Genomic DNA, 25,571 nt, shown 5'->3' with positions numbered 1-25,571 from the left:
CAAAAATTCTTAGATGGGATATATTAGGTTCTTGACCCAAAACTAATTGCAATGGTGAGAATTTATGATAATTTGTCGGTCTGAGACGAACAAGTGTTGCTGCATGCAAAATTGCATGACCCCAAACAGAAGTGGGCAACCTTGTTTTCATAAGTAATGGTCTTGCTATCAACTGCAGACGTTTAATTAATGATTCTGCAAGACCATTTTGAGTGTGAACATGAGCTACAGGATGTTCAACTTTTATCTCAATTGATAAACAATAATCATTAAATTCTTGGGATGAAAACTCAGCAGCATTGTCAAGGCGAATAGACTTGATCTGATTATCAGGAAACTGTGCCCGTAATCGAATTATTTGTGCCAATAATTTTGCAAACACCAGGTTGCGAGATGACAGTAGGCACACATGAGACCATCTAGAAGAAGCATCTATTAAGACCATAAAATATCTAAACGACCCACTAGGTGGGTGAATAGGTCCACAAATATCCCCATGTATACGTTCCAAAAATGCTAGGGACTCAATCCCAACTTTTGTTTGTGATGGCCTAATAATCAACTTGCCTTGATAGCAAGCAGTACAAGAAAATTCATCATTTGAAAGAATCTTCAGGTTCTTTAATGGATACCCATTTGAATTTTCTATAATTCGCCTCATCGTTATAGATCCGGGATGTCCTAGTCGATCATGCCAAAGTACGAAAGTATTGGAATTAGTAAACTTCTGGTTTACAATAGAATGTGCCTCAATTGCACTAATTTTTTGTCACGACCCAACCCCGTAGGCCGTGACTAGTGCCCGAGTTGGACACTCATATTGCCTGTTAACTGTAATCATTTATAACTAGCATGTCATGAACTTATTTGTATAAAAAGGTAGGGTGTTGTTTTAAAGTTGTCAAAATTTTGTATGTCGTAGGCACCTGTCTCCTGAGGAGTTACAATTTTTAAACAACAACATATATATTTCTACGCAAGCCGACAAGGCTGCCACGATATGCAACATACCAAACATACATATATATGCAAGCCGACAAGGCTGCCATCACGAATGGGTACGCCCCAAACATAAGTCATAATATAGACACAACTGAACAACATTGATACACAACCCACACATATGTCTACAGACCTCTAAGAATAACAACAGTATCATATGACGGGACAGGGCCCCGCCGTACCCCTGAATAGCCACATATATACCACAGGTGAATCTGTACCAAAAAGCTAGGCTCCAGGACAAGGGAGCACTCCAAGATAGTTGGATAGGACTCCTAAGCTGGCGGGTTACCAACATAAGCATCTGTACCTGCGGGCATGAACGCAGCCCCCCGAAGAAAGGGGGTCAGTACGGAATATGTACTGAGCATGTAAAGCATGAAATGTAGTAATAGACTCATAAGGAGACAAAGTATGTAGGACCCAATGCAACAATCAGAAATTCATAAAACTTGCCTTTGGACATATTTCATCTGTATAAATCTCATATCAATATCGTTATAGAGTTTTGTAATCAAAGCTGCATAATCATTCTGTATATAACATATATAACGTGTCCCGGCCCTTTAATAAGGGACTCGGTAATTAAAATCATAGCATCATAAACATAAACATAGACGTGTCCCGACCCTTTAATAAGGGACTCAGTAATAGGGAATATGCTCTCCTGGCCACCATCTCCATATCATCATGTCATCATATCATCACATCATCATATCATCATATCATCATATCATATATATATATATATATATATATATATATATATATAACGTGTCCCGGCCCTCTAGTGAGGGACTCGGTGATTAATATAGTAAATATGCGCACGAGAACGTGTCCTGGCCCGGGACTCAGTGAAGGATATAGCGGTAAGCACGAGTAGAATAAATAGCAACCACATATATGCAATTCATCTTTTGAGACTCAATGGACAAGCACTAACCAGCTCTAAAGTGTCAAAATAATATTCATATTCAATTCTTTTTAAGTCTCATAACAAACTATAACAAGAAACGTTTCAGATTTCGTGTACATGTATCAACTTAACATGGTGTAGCTTTTGAAAGTCAAGTATGCCTCTATTTGTGCAATTCTTTAAGAGTAGAAACTTCTATACATCATTCATTAGTCAATCATATAGTAGGCTTGTGACAATAGCATTAAGGAAATATAGAATCATAAGTCATGCATGGAACTAGAGAGTAGAATTTACCCCAAGGTTCATATCGTTTCATACTTACGTCTAGGACATGCCAAAAGAAAGAAGGAATAGGCTTTACATACCTTTAGCGTTTAGTCGTATTATACTTGTACTTTCTGCCCAATAACACTTATCCTATATCAAGATATCAAGAGCTACAATTAGTCTACAAAGGAATTTAATACGTATTTTGACGCTCACAATCCCTTTCTAACGTTTAAACGACGTTTCGTTCGCATTCAAACCAACTACATACAACCAATCCAACATCAATAATCATATGTTCAATACCAATCCGGACAGCCCACATAACATTCCAAATATCCCACATTCACAACATTCCATAACGATTCACATACGGCTACTACATTCTCAAGTTACTCCTAATAATCCGTAGCCTTAACGTTTTCGTGTAACAACTTTACAACAACCCAAACAACGTAAATGCAATATATATTCTTAACTATCATTAGTCTTTCCAATTTAAAGAAAACAACATGTCCAAAACAGTTCCTAACAACAACACGCCCAAAACAGTCCCTAACCAATCAACACGCCCAAAACAGTCCCTAACCAACAACATAAAGGTGCCCGGAATTCTTGCAAACGATTACGAACATACCAAGCAAACCACATATAATTTCAGTAAAATACGACCAGCAGTCACACGATAAATATATCACCAAATTCGTACGCAAATAGCTACATTGTCGACACTAAAACCTCACAACGACAACAACATGTTTAATGACATTAATTTCATGATTTTTGGAACTGTTTTAGCATCATTTCCATTCTTACAACATCCCACAATTCATCTCAATTTCAACTTGAATCAATGCACTTTACTTTCACTAAACGTTTGCAACAAGAATCAACATTCAACACACACAAATTCACTTCTAACATCAAAACTGTCCATGGTTTTGGACTGCCTATACACTTCATCATAATTCATTTCTTTAACACCTCAATTCACATATTCAACATGCATACAATACACCATAATGTCCATAACAATAACAATCCAAATGTGACACAAAACAGTCCCTAAATCTCCCCTAAAACAGTCCCTTTTTCACGGCTACAACACCCTTCCCAAAATTTCATGATTTTTATCCGTTTATCCAACTACAACACATTCAATCCATTTCCAATACATGTTCAAGAAGATAAAGCATGACTTCATTAGAACCTTCAACACACGGCTCATTTTCATTTCAAGAAAAACAGTCCAATATCCAACATGCAACATCACGACCAAACTTCTACAATCTTTGTTCATTTACCTATGTTGATACATATTCAATTCATCAACAATACATACAAAATGAAATCAATCATGAATTCACCTCACTCACGGATCACTCTCTACTTCAACTACAACAACAATCCAACAACAACATTCATGAACTATACATTCAAATCATCATACAACACAAGAACAATAAGCATTCTTACCTTTCAATCTTGTTCTTCACCTTGGCCGAAACTTCAACTCTATTGAGGTGCTACACTTCCTTGTTTCTTTTCAACAACTACTACACATCCTTATACACTAGATGAGGAGTTAAATTGGTGGAGAAAACTGAAATTTTTGAAGAAATTCTTGAACCTCACTCTCGGCTAGCTCTTAGCCGAGAGCTCCTCTCTCTACACTCTACTTTCTCTAACTTTGAATGTTGAAATGACTTTGTGAAAATGTGGAGTGAGCAGATTTTTGTGTCTATATGTTCCCCTCCTTGATTTGGACATGTGGATCACACTAATTTTGGGTCAAGATTCCTTGACCAAAGCATTGTAATGCACGGCCAAACATGGCCTAAAAGTGGGCTGTTTTTTTTTTTTTTTTTTTTTTTTGTCTTCCCAATCCCACTTATTAATCCAAGTGTGATTAGTTTAATCCCAAATTTCCATTAAAACTTCCATGCCAAACGAAAATTGTAGACAACTTGTGATTCGAAACGAAACCAAAAGTTAAAATTTCTACTTCGTATCTTAAGATAGTTTGTCTCTAACTTGTCGCGTTTATTTTAAAACGTCCCAATGTATGAAAATATGGGATATAACATTTTTGTCCAATATAAGCCAGAAGATAAAGCAGGGAACTTTTCTATAACATATTTCTGGCCCGAGACATTCTTGGTGATACCAAGATATTCAAGATTCATCCCATCCATTGTCTTAATATGATATCCATTTTGGCGGATATCTTTAAAACTCAATAAATTCCTTTGAGACTTAGGAGAGAACATGGCATCGTTTATAATGAGTTTTGTTCCCTTAGGCAAATTTACGATGGCTCTTCCGGAGCCTTCAATCAAATTAGTACTACCAGAAATCGTAGTAACATTTATCTTGCCCATGAGTAAATGAGAAAAATATTTCTTGTCTTTGAATATCGTGTGCGTTGTAGCAGAATCAATCAAACAAATGCCTTCACAATTGAATTTTAATTCAAACTCATTTTGAGAGATATCCATATCTTCAAATGACATACATAAATAAAAGTAATAGTAAATATTACTACTATCATTTAAAAACCAAAATGTTTAACATATAAAAACGGGAATAGACTAGTACTTCGATTACATGATCTATTACTACTATGATAAAATCAGAAATAAGCATGAAAATGGAAATAGACTAGTACTACGATTACATGATCTTTGTTTGCTTACTACTACGAATTAGCAAAAACCAAAATTAAGCAAATCAATCATTCTTAACAATAGATCCATCACCAATCAAGTGATCTATTTTTCCTTCAGGGTGCTCGAAAAAATCGGCAACATCCAAGTGAGTAATATCAACTTGATCTTTAGAGATAAAATTAGCTTCAGGATTTTTCTCTTTCCTTTTCATTGATGCTTGATAAAGCTCAACCAAGTGCTTTGGCGTCCTACATGTACATGACCAATGTCCACTTCCACCACAACGATAGCATTTATTTTCTGAGTCACGTGCTTCTGGCACTCCATGCCCCTCATCCTTCTTTTTCCCCTTTTGGTAGTAATTTTTCTTCGAAGAATGATTAACGCCAGGGAAATTATTTCTTCCTTGACCATTATCACGACTACGACCACGACCACGACCATGACCATGACCACGACCGGGGCCACGACCTTTTCCACGCCTAGAGTAGTGGGCATACACCTCATTCACTTCAGGGAATGGTGCAGCGCCAGTAGGTCGATTCTCGTGATTTTCATCAGCAAATCATTATTTTGTTCAGCCACAAGAAAATGAGCAATCAAATTACAATGCTTTGTGAAACCTTTCTCTCGATATTGCTGCTGCAGGAGCACATTCGAGGCATGAAAAGTGGAGAACGTCTTTTCCAGCTTATCAGAATCACTAATCGTTTCTCCACATAGTGTCAATATAGAAGTAATTCTGAACATCTCAGAGTTATACTTCATAACTGATTTGAAATCTTGTAGCCTTAGATTGATCTATTCATGTCGTGCTTTTGGGAGGAAGACCATCTTCAGATGGTCATACCTTTCTTTCAAGTTTTTCCATAAAATGAGTGGATCCTTAATAGTAAGATATTCAATCTTTAGGTCCTCATCAAGGTGATGACGCAAGAATATCATAGCCTTGGCATTTTCTTGGTTGGATGCTTTATTTTTTTCTTTAATGGTGTCTGGAAGACCATAGCATCCAGATGGATTTCAGCATCTAGCACCCATGATAGATAATTCTTGCCCGAAATATCAAGGGCAACAAACTCAAGTTTTGTAAGGTTAGCCATAAATAGAGAGAATAAAAATAATACCTTGGCTTTCAAAAAAATTCTTGAGGCGGCAGAGTCTCATGCTGATAACGTGTTATAAAACTATATAATTGGAAATAAACAAAAGAAGCAAACTAAAATAACTTTGTAGAGAGAAAGGAGATATTGTATTATCACTTGTTGATGGTGTCCTAAATGAGAGGGCAAAGGTCTCTATTTATAGAAGAGTTTTGCCCCTCAATCTTCAACATACAACTTGTGCAAATTGATTTACAATTTGCTTCAACTAAGCTATAACTAATCTATAACTAAAAAGTACAACTAAGATATAACTTGCTACAACTAAGATACGTCTTGCAAGTGCAAGTTGTATTTTATCACTTAATGTGCAAGTGGTATAATTTACACTTAATAATACATCCAAATATCTTGTAACATAGTTCATAACACCCTGAAAGTTTTAAAATGTTGCATATATAACTACTCCTACCATTTAGGTGGTACTCTGTACACCATTGTTAAGGCCTCCCTTATAAAGAAGTTTTCTCAGGAAAACTATGTGAGAGCTTTTCAGATATTTGCAAGTGAATAGAGCAAATTTATTTTGAAGTCCTTTATTAAATGGAAAAAACCACGAATACCATCAGTTTGCCATTTCTTCTCACTTCCCACATGAGTTGATTGATTATTTCATGCTATGTAAACTTTGATCGGACATTTTGCACACAGATTAGAGAAGTCTTGGACCTCAGTAACAAATAGGCATGCAGGAACTTTATTAATTTTATTATTATTTGCTCTTATCAAAGCTCTCGTACAAGTTGCTCAGGATTTTCCTTGCTTAGAAACAGAAACAAGAAACACTTGGTACTAATAGACATATAGACATTGAAGCCAATTTTAAGAGAACCTTCTCTGGGGAGATAGCAGCAAACTCTCTCCACCCCGGTTCGTCTTCAAACGCTGAGCTTGATTCGGAGAAATCTGGTAGGCGTGTGTAAGGACCTCAACAGGCATTGCTCTAATCACTGATGTGTAACCTGCAAGTTGGTTGTTCATTGGTTGACTGCTTGTCCTAAACACCACAAATTCAAATCCATTCTGCCCGGCTCTCAGAGTTGCGGGGAAGTACTGAGGAACTACAAACATCTCTCCTTGATTCACTCTGTCGTTCATCACTTGTTGCCCGCTGTGATCTACTACTTGCACTTGCGCATCTCCTCTTTGCACGTATAGCACGCTGTGGCCGGTCAGTGTCCAATGTGGGCTAAACAGTGCATTCTGCATCATCCAATTGAGTATAATTTTAATATATTTTAGTCGTAGTACTAGCAGAATTTTTTGTTTTTAATGAACATGGGAAGAACTATTTATTGATTTAATTACCGGATATAGGTTCACTTTTGAAGCACTCATGTCTATGTACTTAAGGACGGGAAGTTTTATGCGACCGACATGGTTAACTTTCCCGGCTTGCCTTGAGTAGCCGTCAGCTTGTCTTTGGGTTTCAATGTTGGTGTGGATTTTCATTGTGCAAATGTTTTCTTCCAATCCATTTCCACTTACTTCCTCCCACCACTGTTGTCCTCGTCGTGGACGCTCTTCAAATTCTTCTTCTTCTTCATCGGACCTAATCATGCTCATTCCTTCCCTGACATTGACAATTAATCCACGTTCGCTCTGTTCTTGCATCCTCCTCACAAGCTCTTGTGGAATGTTGAAGGCCTCAGCCATCAATTCTGTATCAAAAGCACGGAAAATGTTCTGGAACCTCTGCGTGCTTTGCTGTCGTCTTAGACCAGCTTGAGTTCTTTGCCTCCCACTTTCTGGTACTCCACCAGCCAAGTAAAATGCCTATAGTCCAAAACACAGCCAAACCAAAATATACACAAATTATGGAAGTGCTTAACTTATCATATATGCTAGTAATAAGGTAATCTTTCATAAGAAGTGAGATTGTTGCAATCAATAAAGGTGACTTGATAGTGTAGCGCGTATATAAGTTAAACTCATTATGAAGTTCCATGAACAAAAAAAATCGTCTAATTGTAGAAATAAGAGGGATGAATTTTACCCTCATGTTCTGGTCGAGCTGGTTGGACCGATGGTTGAGGTCGTTAACCATGATGGCGACAAACTCTTCCTCACCATCGTTAAAGGCCCAATGAGCAGCGCCAGCTGGAATTGCCACGATATCACCTTGGCGAATGCGGTGGACTTTCTGGTGCTGGTCGCCTCTGCGGCCTTGGCCCCTCTCTCCCCTTGGCTCTCTGCCAGCCTGGAAGGTCTGTGGCTGAGACTGGAAAGTCTCAGCACAGCCCGGGTGGGTAATACCAAGTATTCCCTGGCCACGCTCGACGTAAACCAAGCGTGGCATGGGATGAAAGTTAGGCAGAGAAAGAGAATTACAGCGAACAACAAGCCTCATAGGAGCAACTCCAGCGCACTGGAATTGCTCCTCGTTCTCGTCCCACAACTCAGTGACGCCGCCCTCTGACTCTATGCGGTCGGTGGGATGGCTAGCAGTGAGCCTTTGTAAACGGCATTGTTGAGCTTGAGTCAAACGAGTGCCTCGCTGACCGTACTGACCTTTCTGACCCTGATAATCTCTAACTGCATTTGCTGCAGATAAGAGAAAAGCAGAGAAGAGTATAGCTAGCAAGAGCCTAGTAGTGACCACCATGGCTAAGGATTTTTAGTGTTAATTAAAATACGAAGATGGGATGAGATATGGAGAGAGAGAAGCATCATTCTTATAGTGTTGGAGTGGAAGAAGTAGGATGGCCGTGTGGCAATTAACATTGTTTTCTTTTGCATGGTGAAGTTATCTTCATTTCAGCTAGTGAAGGACACCTTGTAATGGTTGTTCGAAAAGACAGTCACTCCATGCAAATGGCCGAGTGGCAATTAACCTGTTTTTAAATGCTTCAATTTGCCTTCCTGAGGAAAAAGACAGATAAGGAAGACATGATCCTTCCCGATTTCAATTGCTTACTAGTAGTACAATTGTGAAACTTTTCTCTTGTCTGTTTGTCTGTTTGTTATTGGACTGAAAATTTATTTAAATTATACTAAACATAAAGTATATGAATTTTTATACAACAACAACATACCCAGTTGAATTTTTATAATACCATTTATTTTAATATAACTCGTTATAGCAAGTTAAATTTTTATTTTTATTTTATTATTATATCAAATTTTCTATGAGAATTACATGTTGTTGTAGGTTAATTTAACCTAATAGTGTTCAAACTCCAAAAAAAAAAATATTACAACAAAGATCCATTAAAGGTGCTATATTTCTGTTCAAATTCAATTTAAAGGCGTCAGTTATGATCTCTAACTGTGCATTATTGTTACTTCTAAGGGGCCTATTTTTGCAACTATAAAGATTGAAGACCTAATGGCTAATTGTTCAAGAATATACTGCTCCACAATAACAAGGTATGGTATCCAACTCTCTGATGTGTACAATAACATGTGAAAGAAAAATTGAGAACTTATGAGCATAAAGGATTTTCATGTATTTACCTAGGTCAGTTTACCGGCTAATGACAAAGGATTTTCATCTTATGTTAATTCAAGCTCTACTTGATCTTTCTATTTTGAAAGCATCTGACAAATTTCTCTGAATGATTGTAACAGCACACTGCAATCTTTAGCAAATAGCAGTTACTTTGTGCTCACTACATGGTTGTTTTAGGATATTAGGATTGTGAAACGCCTTTTAATAGTTGTGAAATGTCTCTATAGTTATACATTGTTCCACTATATTGGATATGCATAAGCAATCAAAAGTTTATTTAGATCCTAATCTACTGCACTCAATTGTCTTAAGATTTTGAACTTTACACTTGGTAAGCTTGTATTACTACTGTTCATGTAGAAAACTGCATTTACTTCATATGTGAGAAACAACTGAAATATCCACATAGCAAAATGCCCAAACATATTATTACCAAACTAAAATGTGTTTTAACATACCCAAAAAGGAGAAAAAACTATTAGTACTGCATTGACTAGTACACAAGACACTGGAGAAAAAAAACACTGTACAAGATTAGATATATGTAAACAAGTTTTTACTTTGCTTAGAGATTTTTTTTCTTTCACTCTCTTGACAAATTGATTGAAATCCATATTAACATAAGAAAATCGTCGTAGTATACAAAAGTTAAAACAAGGAAAATGAGAAGAAAGAAGTATAGGAAAAGAGTAAAGTTACTTTAGGTACATATACATAGGTACACTAGGCTTAGTCTTGTATCTGTAGAAGGCAGTTTTCTTCTTGTAAGTAGGATTATCAATAGTGATCACAATTTTCCCTTCTTCTCTAATATGAAAGGAATTCCTTACACTCTCCACCATTTTCTTATCTTCTTGAAGCAACACTCTGTATGAGCAATCATCATCTGGTATAAATTCTTCTTTGTAAGTCACTTCATTGCCCACCACTATCAAATCCCAAGTTATGGTCACCTCAACCTACAATAATCATAAGACATAATGGGAACAGAGAACAAATAAGGTACGCTATTGCTTAGTCTAGCTTCTATGGAAGATTTAACAATTCATGGACTGGTTGATATCACTCTTCAGTTTTTGAGACAGAGGATCCTTTAAGGGCTGTCATTTGGTTTGAAATATAAGAAATTTAATCTCCGTATAAAATTCTGAATTACTTATACAACACCTAGTTTCACGTATAGCATCCTTCATAACTAATACAATCTCATATAACTAATACATCGTTGAAACCAGACATTAACTTATGCAGAGTTTAATACCGAAGATCAAACGTAAGCTTACTAACTCTGGTATAACTTATGCGTGAATAAGAGTATCTAAAGACAAAAATGTCTTAATTAAACAATCCTTACATAACCGTTCATGTTTAATGATTCCTGCATTATTATTACTGAATAGACAATTTCTGCACCATAATCCACCATAACTAAACCATAAACCAGATGACCTCTAAGATTCTTAGCACTCAATTCATTGTATTTTTGAAATTATAGATTTCAAAATTCAGCATTTTGTTGAAATTTACTAATATATGTGTATTCCATGCTCCATTATTAAGTTAAGTTGGAACCATCTGCCTCTACTTGACATGCACTTGAAATGAAATGGAATCACATAATGAAAACTAGGCACTGGAGCAAATACTACCTCTTTGACAGGCATTTTAATGAGGCCAACTGAACATGGTTTGATGCTTATATCTAGAACTTTATCATCAGTTGAAAACTCAACATCCTTCTCTTTTTTGAGTCCACCATATTCAGCCAATAAGTTTTCTGGGCTAATGTACCTACATTTATGATACAAGAAAATTAATCCAAGGCAGTGTATGAAAACACAAATCTTGGTGCAAATTAAAAGAAATTTCACTAATTACTTGAGAAGAGTCTCTGTAACTTTCGATGGCTTAACAAATATGAAGGTGTTCTTGCTTTTTTGCGTGATCATTCGCAGGTTAAGTGCATGGACCGTCGAAAACCAAACAGGAACATTAATCAATATCTGCAATATCATCATAAAACATCCAGATTGACATTGTTTCAAAAATATAAAGGCAGAATACCTAAAGAACCCCCTAAACTAGGCGTGTTTTATTCAGATCCCCTTAAACTATATTTGGTCCTAATTACCCCCATGTACTTGGTTTTTTTTTTTTTTTTTTTTTGTAATCGCTACCCCCTCAAAAAATAACTAAGTGATCTCAAATGACGTTTGGCACGTGAGAGTGTAAAATAACAGTCACGTCATATTAATCTATGTGTAAAGAAATCTAAAATACCATTTACTTTTATATTAAGCCATTCCAACGAGTATTTCATTATCTCCTTCCATATATCTTCTCCATTCCTCTGTTAAAATACAGCTACCAATTTTTCCTTCTTTTCTCATTTTTCTTTTGAGGGGGTAACGATTATAGAAAAGCCAAGTACAGAGAGGTAATCAGGACCAGTTATTGTTTACGGGGGTAACGATTATAAAAAAGTCAAGTACAGGAGGTAATTAGGATCAAGTATGGTTTAAGGGGATCTAAATAAAACGCGCCAAATTTAGAGCGGTCTCTTTAGTATTCTGCCAAATTTAATTTAATTCAATTGATTCAAAGAAATAAAGAAGATGAAGAGAATTTCACTTACATTCTTGTAGATGATTCCAGGATAATGATCATGAACCAAGCTCATCATCTTTCTATTAATCCAACGAACCTCTCTCCAAGAATTTCCTGGTGAATTTCCCAAATCTGTAATCATCAAAACAGAATTAACCCCACCTTGTTTAAATTCAAGTTGTTGAATTGCCTTCTCAATAATATGTACTCTCCACCTAAGACACTCATGATGATGATTATGCCTACCCCAGATTTCCTCTTCCAATTCTTTGTTCTTGATATTCCTAAATACATTATAACACAATATCCTTCCTTCCTTATCCTTACCATTATCTGTATACCACAAATTATCAAGCTCAGGACTAAATTTCTCATCAACAATCTCATTAACTCTAAATTCCCTCCTCCATCTCAACGTTTTTCGCAACATTTTAAACGAATCATACACACCATAATCCTTAGCTTTCAAGAAATTCATCAAAACAATATCCGTGTTCGTGTTCCCATTCCCTTTAATAGGCAATAAAGGAACACCCCATAATGAAATACCTGTCAAATCCTCAGTAATACTCTTAACAGATAACAACTTGTTTTTATTTTTACCATAAATGTATCCACCAAGAATTGCATCTTCCACCCTACAACGTAATCTAAGCAAAGCATTTTTTCTTGAAGATTTCAGGTCAAGAATGTCAAGAGGAAAAGCTAATAATTGGCCAGGTTGATGATCATCAGAAATATTTTGTTCATTTTCATCATGATCAAGATGATCATCTGAATCATTATCACTACTCATAATGTCATCAATTATATCTTCAGATACAGGGACAACTGCTTCCTCCCGCATTCTTCAGGATTCTTTATTTATTAGTATTTTGGATTTTGATATACCTAAGGAACAAAAAGATCATGCCATAACCAAAAAACAAAAACAAAAAAATCTTTTTGTTCCTCTGGTTTATGGAAATCAAAACCAGAGGATGTGATTATGTTAATTGTCGTGTTCAAAAGGGTTATCTGAAATAATATTATTTAAACCGTTGGTATTATTGGGGCTGAGAGCACCATCCATCCACATATTAAATGTTCCGAAAAGGCTCAAATATATCATCAAACTATCGGAAATGACTCATTTATGTCACTCGTCAAACTGTTTATTTATGACATTCTCGTTACCAAAATGGTTCATTCATACCATTTTTCATTAACGCGGGTTTTACAATACCAGATATGACACGTGACCTCGTCAATTAGAGGTCCACGCCGTTTAATTAAACCAGCACAAATTAAATCCTACATTAAATTAAAACTCGACCCATAAATTTGTGTTGGTTTAATTAATCTGCGTGGACCTATAATTGGAGGTCAAGTGTCATATTTGTTATTATAAAATCGGTATTAATGAAAAGTGGCATGAATGAGTCATTTTGATAACGGTGATAACAAATGGCATAAATGAGTCATTTCCAACAATTTGATAGTATATTTAAGCCTTTTTCGTTAAATGTTTGAGGACCATCTTATTATTATTATTTTTTTTTGGGGGGGGGTGGGGGGAGTTTGGATTTTTATTAGTTTTTATGAGTGTACGTGTCTTTCTAAAGACTAGTCACTATATACGTGTGCAAGCACGTAAAGTAATATGCTATTTAGAATTATTAATGAACTTAGTATAGAATAGAAATTAAACGATTGGGAAAGGTCATATCATATATTTTTTTAAAAATCCCTTATGTTTCGCTTCAATATCAAATTAGCAAATACTCCCTCCGTCCCAATTTATATGGTACCTTTCGGATTTTGAAATTGAAACAAATTTTTCTTACCGTAATTTTTTTATATATCGTTTAAATATTTTAAATTGACAATTATTGTGACTTGTTACTTTTTACATCGTTTCCAAATATGTAAATTTTATTTTTAAAAACTTAAAAGATTCTATGTCTGAATTTACGGTCAAACTAACCAGGTTTGAATCTCAAAATCCAAACTGTGTCACATAAATTGTAACGGAGTGATTAGTAACATTCTGGAAATTGGAGGAGTTATAAATATATTTTGAAAATTTGCAATTGAAGAGAACCCCCTTTGCAATTGCTGTATTTTCTACTTCAATGCCCATATTTTTATGAACTTGTGTAAATTGATAAACCCCTATGCAATTGAATAATGTAAGTGTTAAAATTGTTTCTCTGCAAGGTGCGGTTGCTATAGCTCAAAAGGGTTCCATGCTGTGCAAAGGAATGTTACATTAACAAACACCAATTCAGCAGAATGTGCATAATAAGTAGTGGGGGGAGGGGGGGGGGGGGGGGGGGGGAGCAAAAAAAAAAAAGCAGAATAGAGAACATTCGTATTGTTACAGTAAATGTTGTTTCCTCTTCAAAGTTGAATTGCATTAGCTTGCTGGGTATTTAATACTGTATGTCTTTTTATTCGAAAAAAAAATCATTAAGCATCAATCTATGAAACAAATGCAGCCCAAGAATTATGGGACCTCTAGATGTCTTGATTTACTGTATATGTTAGTCTCCGAGACTCCAAATGTTGTTTCCTGCCCAACATGTAACGTAGCATTTCTTGTCCTCATGTATAATTTAAGGAGTATTTTAATTTTTTTGCGGACTAGGGTGCAACTCATTAAGAAAAATAGGAATAAGATATAATTTATAGAAGTGATCAACAAAATACCACTTCAGGAATGAAAACTTGAAATGCCATGAACTAGTAGTTATTACAAGCTGATGTTTGAAAGTATGCCCCAGTAATCATATACACAAAAGCATGTACTCGCTACTAAAACAAACTGCAAAAGTACATTAACTTACATATATTAGAAGGGGAAAACAAGAAACAGTACCACACCTGGTCTGCATATTCTAATCAAGCCTCTCTTCCCCTGAGATACCCGGCTTTACAACCTCGTGGTGTGAATGATCACTTTCTCCTTTTGTAGGAGATACAGCGTGACTTTCACTTGCATTTAAAGACAGCTTCTCTAAATTGACTTTGCTCGCATCAGCAGCATTAGGCAGGCCACTTCCATTTTCAGGTGTTTTAGGCAGTCTTTCTCCCGACTCTAGAGCTGTATTGGGCAGACCACTTACATTTTCAGGTGTTTTAGGCAGCCTCTCTCCCAAATCTAGAGCTGCTTCCATCTCCTCGTACCGGGAAATGACTTGTTGAAGCTCATCATGAAGATTTAAAGCTTCAAACATCAACCCCTCATCCCCTGAGGTTGATTCCACAATACTTTGTATAACTAACAAAGACTTCTTGCAGTTCTCTAACATGCTCATTGCCAGATCATCCTTCAGTAACACAAATTTATCAGCTCATTCATGTCTCGAAAGGTCACCCGCCCCTCAGAAGGCCCCCAAAAATTTTTGATAAAGACAATACAGAGAGGGGGAGCAGAGGAATTTCAATTTCTTCAATAAAACATAAACTATGTCAAATCACACGCAAAATGAAAGTTTTAACAACAGAACTTCTGTGAAAATTTAGCAACATGACTTGATCAACTTGATGTTGAGCATATATATCCTATTGGTTTAGTATCAATTGGCCCTTACTTTTATCGTCCTTTGGGTGTTCTTAGTAGTAATATGCCCGACTAAGCCTAAGTATTTATTTTTGTTTGTTTAGAAAGCTAAAGAACTGAATAGGAGCATCACTGAAAAGAAGCAAAAATTGGAAAACCAAGAAGCTGTGCTATACAAGAATAGTGGAGTGTGTAACTTTCCTGAGCCTGGAAGAGAAATGCAAGAGCACATTTCAGCAGAAAAGCACAGAATATAGCACAAAGGTTAAATTTTGGGCAGAAATTCTGAGGAGTATTTTGATCCAAACGGAAATTTTACCCAACATAAAAGCTTCCTAACCCGTTTTTAATGAGCTTCTACCCTTGGAGGAACGCCAAAACGTAGGGAGGAGAAGAAGCAAGGAGACAAGTTGGAGCTTGGAATCGGTTATAGAATCCTCTCTATTTCCTTTCATCTCTTGATTTCTATGTTGTTTTGGATGATTTGTGAGACCATTATGGCCATGCTTGACTAATTTCCTTATTTCTACGGTTATGGTATCTTGGCATAAACACTGAAGTTGATATTGTTTTGATGAATTAGTTAATCTATTCGGGTTTTCTTCAATCTTTAGCGTAATTGTCTGATAGCTTGATCACCAACTCTATCTAAGAATCTTAATTTGAACTTGAAAAAGAGATTTTTGATTGCATACAGATTCAATATGACAAGTTCATAGCCCTAGGCATTAGGGAAGTGATCTGAAAATAAGGATAGAATATACCTATTTACCTCGCTCGTCCATTTGTTACGCAAGATAATTGATGCATTATTTTTTTCTCTACCCCATAGAAATATAGGATTTGGAATAACTTGAAAAGACATAGTAGAAAACGGAAGACTTCTATGGGTGAGTTTAGTATGGAGGAAAACATTTTCCTTGATAACCAAACACACCCTATGAGTAAAATTAATCTTGTAGGCTAATAACCCAGAAACATTAAAGATTAATTTGAAGACTTTAGCAGGATTGGCAAGTGAATACCATAACTAGAAGCATTCATTCATTATAGTTATCAACCTTCAAGTATTCATTTATTTAATTCATCATTATTTAAAATTCTTAGTTTTGAAACAATCAACAAATTACATTCTAATTTTCTTGATTAGATAATAAGAATTAGTTAAATTTAGTAAAAAGTTAATTAAAAGTCATCATAGAAACGACACTTAATTCCTCCTTTATTACTTGTTGATCGCGTATACTTGCATGTGCATTTGAGGGCAACACGACTCAGTAGTGATGTTGATTAGAATCAAGTAGACCATATACACATCTTGTACTACTTTTCTACACTGACTTGGTTTTCAATAATGAAATCTGTTAACTTCTCACCCAAAAAGGAAAAAGATACCCCATTGGTTCCTATAGGAACCACCGAACCAGCAATGAATAAAGGTGTTGCTAATTGGAAGTTAAACTTGCTTTAGAGTTGTAACTTCATTTTATTCAAAATTCACGCAGTAAATTCAAAAAGAGTCATATACATATCTACTACATACTTTTTTATTGTTTATTATTGAAAATTTGTTGACTTTATCAAGAAAAAAAAACCATTGGTTCTTTATTAAACCAGCATTGAACAAACTTCTTGCTCATAGGAAGCTAACTTGATTTAAAGTTGTAACTTCAATAATGTCATCATTGTCAAAAATAAAAATAAAAAAAAGTTGTAACTTCAATTGTTTTAGAATATCATGCAGCAAATTCAAGAACATGGTAGTTCAGAAGGTTAAGATGTGGCCCTATTTTATTTTATTTTTGACAAGTAGATGTAGCCCTCATGTTAAGTTACTATGACAAGAGTTTCTTCAATTTTCAACTTGGTCGGCAGGAATTTCATAGGTGGACGAGCTAAAACCTAAGAGACCTAACTCCTCCTACTATATAGTAAAAGATAAAAGATGATTGAAAATTTTAACAGCGGTAAATAAAGCAAGATTATTGTAATAAAACTAATAGTGTCAGAATAACTGAAATAGAAGAAGCGGAATAAACAAAGGGCAGAGGATGACACTGAACTGAATCTACAACTTAGTGAAGTATTGCCACCAAAATGAAGGAGATAAGAGAGTAACCTTGATGGGCTTTGGTTCAACTTCAGAATTCAATATGCTGGAAAGGATCTCGAGACTGTTCCGTGTTACTACAAGATATTCCTTCTTCCCTTCAATGGGTTCATCACCAATGTAAGTGGTATGCTGATGATTCCGTGACCCTGTATCAGGAATAGGGTAGCTTTCAGGTGGTGAGAGTAGCTGCTCATTCATATGCGAGTCCAGGGGATATTGCCTCTTCAAGTTCTATCAAAATCAAAATGAAAGAAAGTTAAGCGCCTTTATCCTTTAAATAAACAAAGCATGCAATATGCAAAATATAAATTAAAGCATGATCCATTCGTAGATCACTTGCTAGTTTACCATCAAGCATCAAAGTCCATCTAGTCTGGTGTTAGAAGTTAGCATACATTGACATAAGACGCACCTAAATGGTCTACCATGTGCAGCCCCACTGATACGATATCAAGGGGGGTCAATTGCTCAAACTTCTCCAAGGAATCGTACTAGAAGCCGAGACAAGGACTTTCAAGCTTTAGAAGCCATGGTCACGGAGAATGAAGCAATGGAAGCACTTGAAGATAGCCATTGGAGAGCCTTCAAGCTATGGAAGAAGAGATCAAGAGCCCAAGGCCCAAAGCTTGCGTGTGGCTACAATTGCAAGCTTGGCTAGTTAAAGGCCGGAAGGCGGCTATTTATGACAAGAGGCTATTCTTTAAAGCCAAGCCATCATCCATGAAGAAGACCAAACAAGGCCCTTACTTCATTAAGGATATTTTTGTAATAACTAGTTTAGTCTTCTTCAGCTTGTTAGTATAAATACCATACTTGGTCATTTTTATTACTTAGTTTATGATGAATTGAGAGTTGATATGATTATCATAGTTTGTTTGGCTTACTAGCCCTAGTTTTAGACTTAGTTGATGGAGTGTAATTACATTGTTGTTAATGAACCCTTGTCCTTGAAATTCATGAAGAGTTGTTCATTTGTGGATGTCAATTAAATTTCTCTTGCCTTGATTTCAATTAGTATAGGTTCAAATTGTTAGAGTTGGAAAGGAGGATTTGGAAACTTATTTCCAAGTTTGTCTTTCTGTTCATTCTAATTTGGGTCTTGCTTTTATCTTCTCTTCTCATCCCCAATTTCTTCTATCTTTAATTCCGCGTTTCTACTTATGTTTGTGATCCCCTAGAGTTTCCCCTTTAGGAATCCTATCATTGGGGCCCCCTCCTCCAAAGGTCCAATCCATTCCACCACACAGGACTGCTTTCATCAGGTGAACAGTAAAAGGGAAATGAGTAGGCCTCAATGCAAACAAGTCAAAGAAAAAGGCAAATCTCAAAAACTGAATATTTTCTGACAAACTCCATTTAGCTTTCTTTCTTTGTTTTGGATAAGTTATTCCCTTTAGCATGATTAGTCAATCAGAAAGATAAATCCAAGAACATGCATATAAAGATATGTAAGCACCCCTTCCACCATTCAAAAGAATCAAGCAATAAACAAGACAATGTGATACGAGAATTTTGATAGCATCTACAATGAGCATAATCAACAATCACAACATTCATGCTCCTTAGCCTTTGCGGAGACGTCGTTACGACCATACGTTCTCCACTGTTAACTAACATGTCGTCTAGTCCCTGACATCTACATGAAATAGAGGAAACAGACTTTTCACCCTTTCGATCATTATCAACCTCACCCCATCCACAATAATAAAGATTAATGGAAGAGAGAGAATACTCCAGATTCACCATCTTGCTGGAGTCCGACAAAACATTTCCAAGGACTTGATATTTTTATCCCTAAACAACACCTTCTGTCCCGCGTCTTCCCCTTTCCCACCTCAGAAAAAAATTTAACCAAGGTAAATAAATGAAACAATAACAGAATTCTTTAGTTGCACAAGCAAAAAGCCAGCTTGAAATATTGCCTTCAGATGCCCATGTTCTAGTTCATTAATATTTGCACAGTCCTGCCATATAAATTTCACCACTATCTCTTTTGCATCTGGTGCTAAACTCAGCCCAAATGAACCCCCCTATGTAAGGCCGATATAAACATATTAAGCAAATGTTTAAAACATGCCTACGTATTCTACATATTTCATGTCCCTCTTGCAGGCCCCTGGCAAAGTGACAGTAAAATTGGGAAGTCTTCAGCGTAATTTTTTATGGGACTCAGCAGAAGGCATGAGGAAGCATCATCTTGTGAATCGGAAAGTTGTCACTTCTCCAAAGGAATGGGGAGGACTTGGTGTGAAAGACCTCAAGGTGTTCAACAAAGATCTGTTAGGGAAATGGATATGGAGATTTGGGGTGGAGGAGAATGCTTTTTGGAGGGGGGTGGTAGCTGATAAGTATGGGGTTATGGAAGGGGGATGGAGGACTAGAAATATTACAACTCCGTTTGGGTGTGGTTTGTGGAGGAGCGTGATGAAGGGATGGGAAGATTTTTGTGGAAATATTTCCTTTAAGGTTGGCTACGGAAGCAGGATCAGTTTTTGGGCACATAAGTGGTGTGGGGAGAACGAGTTGAGGGGAGTCTTCCCTAACATATATTGGGTCTCCAGTCAAAGAGAGATGACAGTCCAACAAATGTGCGGGTCTCATGAGGGGAATATTTACTGGGATTTAAGATTAGAAGGAACCTGCAAGATTGGGAGATGAGAGAATATCACAATCTAATTGAGCTTTTGTAATATCACAATCTAATTGAGCTTTTGTAATATCACAATATGGGCTAGCCTCGCCTAACATTCCTTCGGACGTGCGGAAATGGCAGGAGAGTGGAGATGGATTATTTTCAGTTAGTTCGTACTATAAGAGGTTACTAGTGAGAGAGGAGTGTATTTCCCCCATGACTCTATTTGGATCCCTAGAGCACCGAGGAAGGTGTGCTTCTTCGTATGGTTGGTAGCTAGAGGTGCGATTTTGACAGCGGAAAATCTGAGGAAGAGGAGGATTACTCATGTCAGTTGGTGCTTTATGGGTAAGAGTACAGCCGAAAATGTTGATAATTTTTTATTACATTGCAAGGTGGCTAGTCATTCGTGGAGAGAGGACCTAAATTTGTTTAGGACGCAATGGGTGATGCCGGGCACAGTGAAAGAGGCTATGCATAGATGGAATCAGAGAAGGGGGCAGAGAAGAGCATAGAGTGTCACCCATTAAGCAATCATGTGGGTCATTTGGAAAGAGAGAAATAGGAGGGCATTTGAATGGGTGGAGCAAGATTTTGTAAAGTTGCAAAGAAGTGTGTAGTTTCCTTTTGGTGTACTTATGAGGTCCCTATTTGTATCAAGGATTGGATATCTTTTGTTGAGAATCATATTTTGGTGTAGATTCTCTTCTTTTCGTATACGGCTTGTATATGGGGACTTCCCCATTTGTTAATAAAATACTTACCTGATCAAAAAAAGCACATACCTGTACCTCTAGTTTTAAAAAATCCCTAATTTGCCTTAAAGGGGATTAATTATAGCAAACTAGTATTGAAATGATTTGGACCCAAACAGGGAGAAATGTTACAAAGAAATCATATAGCCAACTCTAACTTTGTTGGAACTGATGCTCAATTGATTTATTTGAATGTTCACAAGTGCTGCTACAAGATATTTCAAACATACTAAACAAGCATCATAAAATAAGAGGGAAAAAACCATGATCCACAAATAATACTTGCCCTTTCCACTGGCATGAAAACGATAGGGTACATACACAAAGGTACACAAAAGAAAGAAAGATAAAACTTATCCAAGTAATTTAACCTTTATGAGTCACAAATTATATTAATAGCACACATTAATCAACCACGGTTAAGAGAAAATTTTACTTAAGAAAACATTCTTGCATCCAAACAAGAGATAATGGTTAAAAAACACCTGAACTATCATTTTTTCTCGCAAGTTTCAGGTAGGAAAAGGGAACACAGGATAGTTGGCCTAATCACCTTCGAGGTGAGTTTTAACACACAAATGATGATAGTTCAGGTAGGAAAAGGAACCAACTGGTAGTTGAGGTGTGAAACTCGCGAAAAAAGTGATAGTTCAGGTGTGTTTTTGACCATTAATTCTTTAAACAAAACAGGCAAGTAATTTTGGTCCTCAGACTCACCCCATGCAGGAATAAGACTACAAGATGGAATAACTAATACATGAATAACTAAAACTGCATAACTAATACTTGCATAAAACAATACACAGATTCTCTCATATCTAATCCATGTATTACTAATACCTGCATACCAAACGACCCCTTAATAGCACGAGTTTACTTAAAAAACATTCTTGCATTTAAAGAAAAACCCCCATGTTCTATGAAAAACAGACTAGAGTCTTACCATGTAAGTTTGACGAAACACAGGTAAGTAACTAAGTTCCTCAGATTCACCCCAAGCAGTAATAAGCTCCATAGCTTTAACTCTATTCCCACTATCACTTTTCGGGTCATCAATCATTTTAACCATATCATCCAACACTTTCTCAGAAGCAATTTCAGAAAACACTTTCTCACAATTAGAACTACATGTCTCAAGCAAATCAAGACTCAACCTTTGTGTCACAGCACTCTTGGATAAAACCAATTTCTTCTTAATTGCTTTAACAACTTCTGTACCATTAAACTCTTCACTGTTAATCATAGCACAAATTCGTAGGTTTAAACTCCAGTTTGGTTGTTCCATTGTTTCTAATGTTGCTTCATCCACCATTTTTGATTCAGGTGTTGGACCTTGCAAGATTTCTTTCATTTTTGCACTTACCATTCTGCTCATTTGGGCTGATCCTGTTTTTAATCGTTCGCCTAGTGATGATGATGCCACTTTTAGCTTGTCTAATTTGTCCATGGTTTCTTGATTTAGCTGAGAAATTGGAGAAAGGCTGCTTGGTTTTGTGTGATGATTGGGGTTTGACAATTTGGGGATTTTAAGGTTGCCGACACATTCTTTTTGTTACGACATTTGCAGTCGAATAAAGTACAGTATGTTTTTACTTTTCTCCATTTGTGTAATTCGGAATAATGAAAACAAAAAATATAAATTGTTAACTATGAGCTGTTGGCTAATAGCAGCAATGTTTGGCTAAAATTAGAAAATCTAATTTATTTATTTTTTGGTTTGAAACACTAGAATTTTATCATAATTAGAATATCTCGTTGTATAGTTTGACGAAGGTAAAGTAAAAATAGGGTTTACATAATAAAGTAAAAGTTCTCAAAAAAAAAAAAAATCATCTGACTATATCATATTTGGCTAGGCATCTACTACATAGTTTTCTTCTTTAAATAAATGTATTTTATTTATGAGTATCATGGTTTAACTATGAGCTACATGAAATCGTCAATAATACTAGAATATAAATTGAGAATCTAGCTTCATTAGACCGTTTCAGCTTAGGTAATTCAATGAGGTTTAATCTAAATAGTTCATCAAAAATTGTAGGGATATCAAAATTCAAGATGGGATATTCTCTTTATTCAGTTCTTGCATCAACTTCAAGGTTAACCTCCCACTTGCGTTGTCATGAGATGAAGGTGTTTTAACACTTTGTTTCTTACTTATTTTTGTAATAAACTTCACAGGCGACGCATTGATGTTCATGGATGTTTTGTTGTTTTTCTTGGTACGAACTTGCTCCATTTCTTGATTTCTTATTTGTCCTTTCCTTTAGGAGGCTCGTAGACAAGAATCACTTCATTTTCATCGAATGACATGCTCAACTCCATGTCATGAGCATGAGTAGCTAGTTGTTCAACTAATCTAGGGTTAATTCCTTGCAAGATGTAGTGAAGTCCCCAACACATTATTTGTCAAAAGCTTCGTTGAGCCTATTTTTACAGTTTAGACTTGCATTTCTCCACTAATTGATAAAGTCAATAACGGGTTCGTTGTTTCACTGGAAATTGTTTCTAAGTTCCATCATGCTCATAGTCCGCTCGTGCTACAAAACAATTGAGGAATTCCTCCCTAGTTGCTCCTAACTATCAATAGAATTAGCCTCGAGGTCTGTGTACCAATCAAATAATTTTTTTTAGGGAGGAACTACTCGATAATATGGTCTCCATAAGTCCAGCGTTTTTACATGTTTTGTAAAAGTGTACAACATATTGCTTAGGATTTTCCTTGCAATGAAACTGCCGAAATTTGAGAGGTTTATTGTTACACCTCGGAAGTTTTCCCGTACTGGTATGATGAGTGTATGGTGCTTCACTAAGTCGGGAATGGCTAATTATGAATCTCGGAAAATAATAATAAAGTTGCAGAGAAATTCACTGCCAGTGGTCGTATGTGGCACTATACGAACCGTATAGTGGTTTACGGACCGTATAGTGCACTCGTCCTTCAACCTGCCAAAAATCTCAACTTTCTGGAAATTGTTGAATAGGGTTAAATACGACCCAGTTTACGGCCCGTAAACTGGTTTACGGACCGTAAACCAGGTCGTAAACTGCCCTATCCACCAGTCAAACTCTCTGCTTTTGAGAGAATGCTTAAATACGTTCACTGGGACGGACCGTAAATCAAAATACGGTCCGTAAACTGCACATTATGGTCACTGTTCATCCCGACAGAAATTCATTAAACATTATCTTTGAGTTATTAAAAGGAACATTTGGCCTCATTTTATTTCATTCATCATTCATGCAACTCAGGAAACCTCCAGAACTTTCCAAACACTCCATCCACAAGAACCCAAGAGAATCAAAGGGGATATCAAGTCCAACAACACAAAATCTATGAAACCAAGTGCAAGAACACATCAAGGCATCATCTAAGTCAAGAAATTCCTAAGAAGGTGGAACTAGGGTTTTGGCTAAGTGAAGAATTTCAACTCAAGGGTTGTTCAACCACTATCCAAGGTAAGTTCCATGATTATTCCGTGTTGTTTGAGGTATTGGAAAGCATAGACACTTGAAATGTAGAAGGACATAGAAATGGGTCATTGTTGAGTGAATAGTGACATAAATGAATGATAGTAGAATTGAACTATGAACATTGAAGTGTCATGAATACAAATACGTTATAAATGATGTTTATATCATGAAACAAGCAATTAATGTATGAAAACGCAAGGATAAGCTAGAAGTAGAAATAAGGGGAAAATTTGAGGAAAATGGTGAATTTTGCCAGTTGTATGTAAATGACGAATGTTGAGTACGATTTCGACAGTAGAATTATAAATGTTGGGAGTGATATGAAACATGAGAAAAATGGTACGAACGATGAAAGCGTTGTACGACTTTTCCTAGAATTTGCGATACGTTCTTGTAGTTAGTTTATTAATGGTGATACGGATTCTCTTATGAAGGTAACGACGTGATATAGACGAAGAATAAGTGAGCGACATCTTAGCTAAGCGACCAAGGTATGTGAGGCTAGTCTTTCTTTCTAATGGCATAAATCTTTGATGTAACTTCCTATTCCCTTCATGAGCTCTCACTTTCTAAGAAGTTAAAAGCCTACACTTATGAATGTCCATATGAGATAAGTTATACGATATGATGATGCTAGTATAATGATGATGTTAATTATCGCTTACACTCACCTTATGTACTAGTTCCTTCAAGGTGAGGCAGAGCATAAATAGTTGTTCCATAATGGAATCGGGGGATCACGACCTTACGTCACCCCGATAGAGTAAAGTTGATCTTGAGCTTTGTGCATGTATTACAATGAGATAAGTATTTTATGATGAGTATATTATTATTATGAGCATTTTATGATAAGCATGACATGAGCATTTCACATCGTGCCTAGTTGGCCGGGCAGTCACCGCCAAGGCGGGCAGCTATACGGATACACCATGACCTTCGGGCATGGGCAGACACCACTAGTGGGCGGCATGAGAT

General features: G+C 36.3%; 3 protein-coding genes across 3 annotated transcripts; all 3 read right to left on the bottom strand.

The window, feature by feature from the left end:
• Positions 1 to 6,707: 6,707 nt before the first annotated feature.
• Positions 6,708 to 8,680, bottom strand: LOC132610545 (11S globulin seed storage protein 2-like). The gene is made up of 3 exons (XM_060324863.1): positions 8,017 to 8,680; positions 7,329 to 7,796; positions 6,708 to 7,223 (listed from the first exon to the last, which is right to left on the bottom strand). Exons 1-3 carry the CDS (start codon positions 8,623 to 8,625, stop codon positions 6,843 to 6,845), a joined length of 1,458 nt encoding a protein of 485 aa, XP_060180846.1. The 5' UTR covers positions 8,626 to 8,680; the 3' UTR covers positions 6,708 to 6,842.
• A 1,332-nt stretch (positions 8,681 to 10,012) lies between these two features.
• LOC132610546 (patellin-4-like) lies at positions 10,013 to 13,109 on the bottom strand. Its single transcript, XM_060324865.1, has 4 exons — positions 12,107 to 13,109; positions 11,350 to 11,474; positions 11,121 to 11,262; positions 10,013 to 10,430 (listed from the first exon to the last, which is right to left on the bottom strand). Exons 1-4 carry the CDS (start codon positions 12,923 to 12,925, stop codon positions 10,167 to 10,169), a joined length of 1,350 nt encoding a protein of 449 aa, XP_060180848.1. The 5' UTR covers positions 12,926 to 13,109; the 3' UTR covers positions 10,013 to 10,166.
• Positions 13,110 to 14,766: 1,657 nt separating this feature from the next.
• On the bottom strand, positions 14,767 to 22,736 carry LOC132610544 (TOM1-like protein 2). Its single transcript, XM_060324862.1, has 3 exons — positions 22,066 to 22,736; positions 17,742 to 17,966; positions 14,767 to 15,389 (listed from the first exon to the last, which is right to left on the bottom strand). The coding sequence occupies exons 1-3, from the start codon at positions 22,567 to 22,569 to the stop codon at positions 14,958 to 14,960; spliced, it is 1,161 nt and encodes a 386-aa protein (XP_060180845.1). The 5' UTR covers positions 22,570 to 22,736; the 3' UTR covers positions 14,767 to 14,957.
• Positions 22,737 to 25,571: the final 2,835 nt, after the last annotated feature.

Source organism: Lycium barbarum, chromosome 9, assembly GCF_019175385.1.
Source record: "Lycium barbarum isolate Lr01 chromosome 9, ASM1917538v2, whole genome shotgun sequence".
Taxonomy (NCBI): Eukaryota; Viridiplantae; Streptophyta; class Magnoliopsida; order Solanales; family Solanaceae; genus Lycium; species Lycium barbarum.
The sequence above is the reverse complement of the archived record's forward strand: the minus strand, read 5'-3'. Positions and strand labels throughout refer to the sequence as shown.

Bases quoted from the DNA above. Each gene is read 5' to 3' on its own strand.
- LOC132610545 (XM_060324863.1), bottom strand. From the start codon at position 8,625: ATGGTGGTCACTACTAGGCTCTTGCTAGCTATACTCTTCTCTGCTTTT. The intron at 7,797-8,016 runs GTAAAATTCATC...TTTGGACTATAG, and splicing joins AGCTCGACCAGAACATGAGG to GCATTTTACTTGGCTGGTGG. The intron at 7,224-7,328 runs GTAATTAAATCA...TGGATGATGCAG, and splicing joins CAAAAGTGAACCTATATCCG to AATGCACTGTTTAGCCCACA.
- LOC132610546 (XM_060324865.1), bottom strand. From the start codon at position 12,925: ATGCGGGAGGAAGCAGTTGTCCCTGTATCTGAAGATATAATTGATGAC. The intron at 11,263-11,349 runs GTAATTAGTGAA...TCATAAATGTAG, and splicing joins GTTACAGAGACTCTTCTCAA to GTACATTAGCCCAGAAAACT. The intron at 10,431-11,120 runs GTAGTATTTGCT...TGATTATTGTAG, and splicing joins TTAAAATGCCTGTCAAAGAG to GTTGAGGTGACCATAACTTG.
- LOC132610544 (XM_060324862.1), bottom strand. From the start codon at position 22,569: ATGGACAAATTAGACAAGCTAAAAGTGGCATCATCATCACTAGGCGAA. The intron at 17,967-22,065 runs GTAAGACTCTAG...TGATTTTGATAG, and splicing joins TGTTTCGTCAAACTTACATG to AACTTGAAGAGGCAATATCC. The intron at 15,390-17,741 runs GTTACTCTCTTA...GTGTTACTGAAG, and splicing joins TTGAACCAAAGCCCATCAAG to GATGATCTGGCAATGAGCAT.